Source organism: Eschrichtius robustus, chromosome 14 (assembly GCF_028021215.1).
Source record: "Eschrichtius robustus isolate mEscRob2 chromosome 14, mEscRob2.pri, whole genome shotgun sequence".
NCBI lineage: Eukaryota > Metazoa > Chordata > Mammalia > Artiodactyla > Eschrichtiidae > Eschrichtius > Eschrichtius robustus.
Window position 1 is genome coordinate 31,703,535 of NC_090837.1, and position 8,966 is coordinate 31,712,500.

Genomic DNA, 8,966 nt, shown 5'->3' on the forward strand with positions numbered 1-8,966 from the left:
TTTTCTCCAGTGGTCATTACTGCTTTCATAGCAAAATACTGATTTGGGGTGAAAAAAGGTAATTTATAGATACCACTGTAGGTCTTAGCTTTGCTGGAGAAAAGGTAAGGGTTACATTAATATCTATGTTTACGTAGTCCTCAGAATGGGGTGGGAATTTCTCTAACCACCTGACATGTAGAAACTCATTTAATCTTTACAAGATCCCTATGAAGCAGGTGCTATGACATCTCCACCGCCCATGTGAGGGGTTGGTGTTGGGAGCTCAGCGACTCCCCCTCCCCACTTCCTGCCAGCTCCCCTGCTCTCACCATCTCCCAGGAGACAGGGAAATGGTTTTTACACTGTTAGTATGTAAACTAGTGCTTTGTAAGCTTTTCTACTTTACATAATGGGCCCATAGCTTCTCCTCACTTTTTGTCTTGTCACTTTACTAATATCCTTTATTCTACAGAAAATTTTACATTTTAATAGTCAATTTTCCCCATCCTTTTCTTAACGTGTTGAGCTTTTGGTATATTTGAAACACTCTTAAAACAAAGGCCATAAATATTTTCCCCCATATTTCCTTCTAAAAATTTTAAAGCGTTTAAAACTTTTGGTCTTTATTTAGTATTCATTTTTGGGCTTTTTTTTTTAGTCCACATGAATAACCAAATGTCTCAGTTCAATCGATGGAAAAGCTCATGCTTTCCCCACTAATTACACATTTTCCCACAGATGCCTACATCAACATCTGGGCTCTCTTTTTTGATCTGTTGGTGTATTTATTTCTACCTAATTTGTGGTATCTATAGTTTTCCCTTTTGCTATGTCCTTTTCTGGTTTTGATATCAAGGTTATACTAGCCTCTTAACATAAAATGGGGCAGTAGTCTTTCTTTTTCTCTTCTCAGAATAATTTTTATAAGATTTGAATTACCCATTCCTTGAATATTTAGCAGAATATACCTATAATACGTTTGAGACTAGTGCTTTTCCATGGGTCACTTTTTAACTATACTGCACTTTTTAAATCATGATTGTCTCTTCAGAATTTGTTTCTTTTTGAGTCAGTTTTGGAAAATCATATTTGTCAAGAAAATTACCTACTTTATCTAAATTTTCAAATTTATTGTTACTCATATTATCTGTTATGATAAAAAAAATGTATTCTACTCCCAATATTTGTTACTTTTGATTTCCTTTCTTCTGATTGCCAGATATTTGTCAATTTCATTAGTCTTGCCACAAAACCTTTTTGATTATGGTGATTTTTATCATTGTTTCTTTGATTTTTATTTAATAACTTTCTGCTCTGCTATTATTACTTTCTTTTTTCTTTCTTTAGTTGTACTCTGTTCCTCATTTATCTTCTTGAATTAGAAGCTCAGTCGTCTAATAACAACATTTAAGAACATATATATATATATATATATATATATATATATATATATATATATATATATATATATATATATATATATATATATATATATATATATAGTTTTGGGTACCATTTTCTTTGCATCCGACACATTTACTAACTGATGCTTTGTGATTCACAGTTCTAAGAATTTTCTGAATTATATTACGGTGTTTCGCTTTGACCAGTGAATTAGTGGAAGTGCTTTCTCACCCAGAGCCTAAGTGAAGACCCATTTGCTTCTGTGTCATTTCCCTGTTCTGGTGCCGGGCTGGCTTCCCTCCCCAACTCCCCCAACCCAACCTCTCCCTTTGCCCTTTCTTTGAGCATCTATCATTTGTGGGTCTAGGTTTTATGTGGCCATCTCAGTTCAAATTCTTAGCATTGCACATGTCCAAGGTGTTACCTCCTGTTCTTGGTGGGCTTTAAAACTCAAGATCCAAGCTCGTGAGACCGAAGCCCTCCCACCCTCTCACTAAGACCTACGTGCACCATCATGCCTGTCCTCCAGCGGGCAGCTGCCGGGCCCACCCTTGCTGTGGTCTCTCGTCCTCACTTTCTGGTCTCTAGTAGTTTACTTTCTTAAGAGCTAAGCTAAACACTTCTAACATATATGTTTACATATACATTTATATTTAATATTAAATACATTAAAACACATTTACATTTTATCTAGAATTTCTAGATGTTTGTAGGAGGAGGATCTTCAGGTTATTGATTTGCCATTTTTGCTAGGATTGTAAGTACCTCCCACTTCTCAATGTCTCTCTTCTTCCTGGTTTGTGCTTCCTGATACCTTCTGAAAATCCATTTTTTTAAACAGATTTATTGAAGAAGTATACCTGATGTACAAAAAACCTCATGTGCACAATTTGATGGGTTCTGACACATGCAGACATCCTTGGTACCATCACTACAACCAAGGTCATAGACAATATCCACCACCTCCTGTGGTTTCCTGTGTGCCTTTGTTCTTGGCGCATGCCCGTGTGTGTGTGTGTGTGTGTGTGTGTGTGTGTGTGTATTAAGAGCACTTATCGTGAGGTCTACCCTCTTAACAAATCAAGTACGCAATGCCTATTGTTGACCACAAGCACACTTTGTACAGCAGATCTCTAGAACTTGTTCATCTGGCATACCTGAAACCTTATACCCACTGAACATCAACCCCCCACGTCTCCCTCCCTGCAATCCTTGGCAACCACTCTTGTCCTTTCTGCTTCTAAGAATTCGACTATTCTCCATCATTCCTATGAGTGGAATTGTGCAGTCTCTGTCCTTCTGTGACTGGCTTATTTCACCTGGCGTGATGTCCTCCAGGTGCATCTGTGTTGTAAATGGCAGGATTTCCTTTCTTTTTAAGGCCGACAGCTAATCTTAAGAAACAACCCCTTTATGGTTTCTGCCCCAATATCTCAATTCAAGGCTAATCTCTAGGCTGAGGGTAGAGCTCACAATGTCAACCTCTCTAAGAAGTAATGGGTCCTCCAGCAGAACCATAGAATTGGGGCCACTATTTAACAAAGCAGTTGCACCCTGTGTATCTTCTTGTTTTAAAATTTCCCTTCGGAAAGAATCCTGTCGCATCCCACGACCGAGATCTTAATTACTTAAGAAATTCCTGGTTAAATAAAAATAGCTCCTCCGTAGTCAATACAGATGAAGTAACCCAAGACCTTGGGGGGGCGGGGAGGGGCGCGGCGGAGTGTGGTCTCCACTTTACAGGTCAGGAAAGGGAGGAAAGGAAAATCTAAGCGAGAGGAGATGCTGGATTTCTAAGCCCAGGATTGACTCCAGGCCTGCTGGCTGTTCTCAGAGTGGATTTCCCCGAGGTGGGGAATGCAGTTCCTGTCTCCTGGGGGCTCCCATTGTGTTCTGACACCCAACAACCAGCATGCATGCTTCGCCGTGTTTTTGTGTTGCTGTGCGCTCAATATAGCCGGATAACAACTGCTTTTAAATCTTGAGTGCCTTTTCTGTCTGTTGCTATCACAACAAATGAAAGCAATTCAGGCTATGTTTACTGATAATTTATAAGCAAGTGCAGCAAGCGAGAGGAGGAGCTGTGGTAGCTGATATTTTTGGAAGGACACACACTGCTTCCAGAGCTGGCTAAGCAAGGAATAAATGACCAGCAGGCGGAGAGGACCACTTACCCTCCCCACTTCCACCAGGTTGGTCACCATGATGACGCTCGCTGTGTTTTCATGCCACACCATCCTCCAGAAGTCATAGATGGTCTCTTGCATTGGTCCTGCAGCAAAACACAGCAGAGACTTTTGTTTTCTTTGTGAGTTTGCAACTGGAAAATTTCTGGGGCTTGCAAAGAAATCTATGGACGGCCACAGGCAGTCCCCTTACTTTTCTAGGTGGACAGAGCTCTCCTTCTAGTGTTGATTCGAGAGGGTATTCTTCCTAAAACGACACCCTTAGAAATACTGAATTTTTCACTCATGGTTGAATTTTCTCATGTCATCCAGTGTATCTGCATTTGAGCTCTTTTGCCCTTCTTAAACGACTGCCGTGAAAAAAAGTTATTTCTTCATCATTTAACCATTTATCTCCATAATACTCAAGAGTGAAATTTAAAAAAAGAAATGGGTACCATTACTCTTCCTGCTAACGACTGGCAGATATCCCGGGAAACGGTATATAGAATGAAATGAGCATCTATAGGAAAAATGGCCTTTTCTTGTTTCTAATATTTTTCTTATTCTGTGCTATCTGTCAAATTAATCCTTTTTAAAATTTTCGCCCGACTCCCTCAAGCGAGAGAGGAGTTGGATTCAAGCAGTTGTACTTCCTGTCACTGAACGTGACCGGGATCTGCTGCCCCAGCTCTTGGGATCTGAGTATTAAAAAGCTCTTTTTATGGACTGGGAAAAAAAGAGGGAAAATATGGGTTATAAAATGCCAGTGCTATAGATACTGTATAGGTATGGAAAGCTGGAACTTAAACTTTCTTTTAATGCAGATTTTTAAAAAACCCAAACTCGACTTTGTGCCCATGCATGTCTGAGGGTCTACATGTAACAGCATAAATCTTTATACGACCAGCAGACGTGTGAGGACAGGAGAGGAAGACAACTTCAAAGGCATGGAGAGTCACGTTACTCGGGGACTCGGAGGGGCATTTAGGGGTGGGTTGGGACAGCTGTGATGCTGTGTCTGGACGCTGCACATCACTGGGTCTGGAGCTCAAACATGTGCATTTGAGATCTGCCTCTGGCTCTGAACTGGCTGTGTGATTTGGGGCAAGTTACTTGGGCCACTGAGACCTTTAGTGTCTGCGTCTCTCTTTATCCACATACTGATTTCAGGAACACGTCTCAGGGTTATTTTAAGGATTCGTGGAATGAATGCACACTTAGGCATTTTACACACAGCCAAGCGTCAGAACAAAACAAGGTGCATTTACGTTAAGATATTATAAGGAATGGAGGGAGATAAGTTGGAGGTATATTTAAAGCAATTTGGGCTATAAGTTGATCAATTTTTAAGCCAGGTGATGGTTACGTGAAGATTCACTATACAATTCTGTTGACTTTTGTACATATTTGAAATTTTCTGTAAGGTTTTTTTTTTTAAAGAGATATATTATCATTGAGTGTAGAATTTGATCAGTAAAAACAGAAAGCTTTCTCCATAAATTATTTTGCAGAAATCAGTAGGTTAAGCCATAGGTTAGGAAGAAGAACTTGTAGCCTTCATCTGCCTTATAAAATGAACATTAAGGAATTTAACTCAAACCTTCTAAAGCCCAAGGTAATAAAAGAGTTGAAACTGCAAAAACAAAGACCGAAACAAAAACAAAAAAAACAAGGTGCATTTAAAGATAGTTATTAATGGTCACTCATTGGCTGAGCAATGGGGGCACAGCCGGGGGTGCCTTCAGTCATCTCCCCTTCCTCTTGACCAATTACCAGCTGGTTCCTGTGTACTTTTTCTTCTTCTTCCTCACTGTCAAGCCTCATTCCCTCATCTCTGGAATGCAAACATCTATCGTTCCTCCTGCTGCCATGGCTACACCCTTCCCCTCCCCGTGAGAACCCCTCCAACTCCTGAGCCTCTGTGTCGAGTCCCCTTATGGGACCTTGCACACTGCCCACCACGAAGCTGCGCCTGCCATTTGGCCCCGTCCCTTGGCATGTGCGTGCCATTCTCCTGAGGCATAGGCTGAAGATTTCAGTGACTTCAGTCAAGGTTACAGGGGACACAAGTAAACATCGGATTCCATCAATCACTATGCTTCTAGCTTTTGGGGAGAGAGGTGCCTCCGTTGTGTACTTAACAGCTTGTTACTTACTCACAAGGAAAAAATACCGAGTCCATCTTTGTGCAAACAGATAGCCTCCCCAGTGTGACCCCGAAACACAGGGCTGACACTTTCTGCTTCCTTCACTAGATGCACAGGCCTGTGCCACCTACTCTGAAACTTCTAGAAACAGTTCTGATGACAAGGGCTACCGTGGATGAATCAGATGTCCCAGCATGGCGGACGGCGAGTGCCTTCAGGGAGAAAGCCCCCTCTCCCTTCCATGCCCAACAGAGACATTCACGGCTGGGGGCAAGTTCCCAGGTGCAACTCACTCGCCCTTTCTTGGCTTCAGACCCTGTTGTTATGACTTGTCTCAAGTTCTGGGGGGTGGGGAATGTGGCTGTCGTGGTTTACTGCTCTTTCCTTAGCGTCTGTGGGATACCCAGCACATAGCAGCTCAATGAATAAATGAATGAATGAATAAGTCTGTATGCATCAGGATAAACCATATTATTTACTATTATACTGTTATATTAAATATACAAGTATTAAGTAACGTTAATAGATGATATTTGTATGAGTCCGTTTCTTGACATATTTCAGAGATTATCTGTAGAAGCTTGAAAGCACATTGCCTTTACTCCTTCCCGATTCATAGAAAGGGGGCATCTTTTGCAGGAGCTTCTTCAGAATGAGCGTGATGGTTACCCAGTCCACAGAGCGCCGCCGGGCAGTGCTGCAGGAGCTGGTCCCAACCACTAAGCAGGTGGCTCCTCTGAGTCCCCCTGCCCCGAGGCTTTGCCTCCAATCTTAACTCAACCCATGATCCGGAGCCAGAGTGCGATCCTGGCTTCCACTAACTGTTCTCCGTCGAAGGCAGTGGTTCTCAACTCTGGCTGCATATTACAATTACTGTGGAGCTTCTAAACAATTCTGATGTCCTAACCCAAGAGACTCTGCATTTATTGGCCGGGGCCGGGGGTTGGGTCTCCTGGGGAAGGACCACAGATCTTCAGCATCGGGGCATTCAGCTCCACCTCCGACCTGTCACGTGGTCTCCTATGGAGGTGGAACTGTGGAACACCCAAGATTTGTAGGTTTTGAATCTACTGAATAGTCTAAGCCGTATACAAGCTCTTTGAATCAAGAAATCCCAATTCTTTCTGATTTAGAAGGAACTTTCCTCATAAAATATTATCTGGGAACATGGCCGTGCCATTTTACCGAGGGGCAAAGCGGTAGTTAAGGTGACACAGGTTTTTAAATGTTTACTTAACTACGTTTGGGCTACCTTTAAAATAAAGGGGATTTATAAGAATCAGTGGCTCACTTGGGTGATGACAATGATCACTAAATCATCATTTAGTCTTGATGATTTTCTTACCCATTGACCTGGACTAAAAAAAAAAAAAAAAAAGATCAGGAGAGAAGAATGCATTAGGTGAGGGTCTTTTTAGTGCTAAAATTAGGACAGGTATCCAGAAGAACTAAAACAGTTTGGGGCTAAGATCTGAAAATGAATTTGAACACAAAGATTATTCTAAGTTGATCTGAGAAAGAAAAAAATTGGTGCTAGAAAAGGTCCCCCAGCCTCCTTCCCCCACCCTCCCTGTGCAGTTTTGCCCTGTTCTTCCTTGTTCCTTGTCCCTTGTCTCTTCCCTCCTTCCTGGGTGGCACCATGTGCTGCTGGATGTGAGCGTGGTCCCCTCCTGCACACCACTCGGCTCCTCCCACACCTGGCCCCACACCTGGGGCAATTCAATGATGAAACTGCTCAGGGTGGGCACTGGAGAGTCTTATCTTGGCTGATGATTCAAGATATTTTCATGAATGTTCATTCAAATCTTTTTTTTTTTTTTTTTTTTTGAGGGGGAAACACGGAAGAAGGCAGGAACCCAAAGGTAAGGTTTTTAATGCAAAATTTGTCAATCCTGTTTTCCTTTTCTCTTCAACATATTTCAAATTATTTCCTGAGACCCGAATACATTATGATTCAGAGATACACGTCTCCAAACAAAATCAAAAAGCACACTGGAGGCTGGGGCGGGGTAACCTCACTGACACCATGTGGTTTTAGCAGCTCCTGGTGGTGTCGGATGACTGTGGCCATTGTGAGCCAACACCGAGAGTCTCCAGATGCGTGCCTGGTACACAGGGCGCTTACCCTCAGTCCCACACCGTCGCTGGGCTGAAACTGGGGGAGGACCACCTGAGGAGGACCACCTGGGGAGGCTAGGGATGTATTCCTAACCTTCGATGTCTGTCTCCCAAAAGCTGGAAAACACCCTCAGCACGGGGAGAATAATCCATGGAGAGGTCACTGGAGATTGCTCTCAGGGTGGACAAACAGCTAAACTCCTAAGACAAGGAAACAGCAGGCAAAGGATGCTGTGAACCCCGCCCCCTCTGGCATGAACGGCTGCAATGACAGCCCCGGAAGGTATCTGATTTCTGCAGTTGCTGGCTGGGTGTGAGCCCCACGATCACTGTGGCCATGCATTTACAGATGTTGGCACACTAGGCGGGAAGGTTATTCTCAGCAGCTGTCCCCGGGGGACCGAAGCGTTTAAAAGGTAAGGTCCTGAAATTTCAATAGCATCAGGTCAGTACCACATCCCACTTCCCTGACGATCGTCAGCACGCACAGACCTCTCTCTGCTGAGCAGGAGACGTGCGGACGGGTGTTCTTACACCACCCAGCCCTGGAGGAGCAGCAACAAAAAAGGGCAGAGAGAACTAGAGCAGAATGAAAACAATGAAAAGCCGTGAAAAGTGTAAGTGAAAGACATTCAAGGATGGCTCTATTGTGTAAGACCAGTTCTCTAGTTCATGGGCAGTGGGAGATATTAAAAATCATAATTTCAAACCTTGATAGATGACTCCTACCCCTCCTTTTCACATTCTCATTTCTATATAGTATGTTTTCTGCATTAGAGCCACAGGAAGTCAAGGTCCTTGGAGCTCACGGTGGCGTATCAGAGTTTTTGGAAGGGAAGAAAGGGTACAGATACGAACTGGTATTCCACTGTAAACAGGATAATTCCTAACTTCTTTTGAGCTCTTACTATTTCCCAGGTCTCCTTTGAGTGTTTTACATGTATTATGTCATTAATTTAAAAATCACAACCTTATCTGATAGGTGCTACTCTTCCCCCGTTTTACTGAAAGGAGACTGAGGCAGACAGAGGTCAGCAAAGTTGTCCTCGGGGTGAGGTCTAACCCCACCGGTCACACTGCCGCCAGGTGAGCACCCAAGGAACTGGGAAGGGCCCTACCTGACAGGTGTGTGTGTACAAGTCATCAA

General features: G+C 43.0%; 1 protein-coding gene across 1 annotated transcript in view; it reads right to left on the bottom strand.

Moving 5' to 3' along the window:
* The window catches only part of PTPRM (protein tyrosine phosphatase receptor type M), a 756,425-nt gene that overhangs the window by 55,742 nt on the left and 691,717 nt on the right, over nucleotides 1-8,966 (bottom strand). The window contains exon 21 of the mRNA XM_068563694.1: nucleotides 3,561-3,658. Coding sequence (XP_068419795.1) covers nucleotides 3,561-3,658 — 98 coding nt within the window. The remainder of the gene's footprint in view (nucleotides 1-3,560; nucleotides 3,659-8,966) is intronic.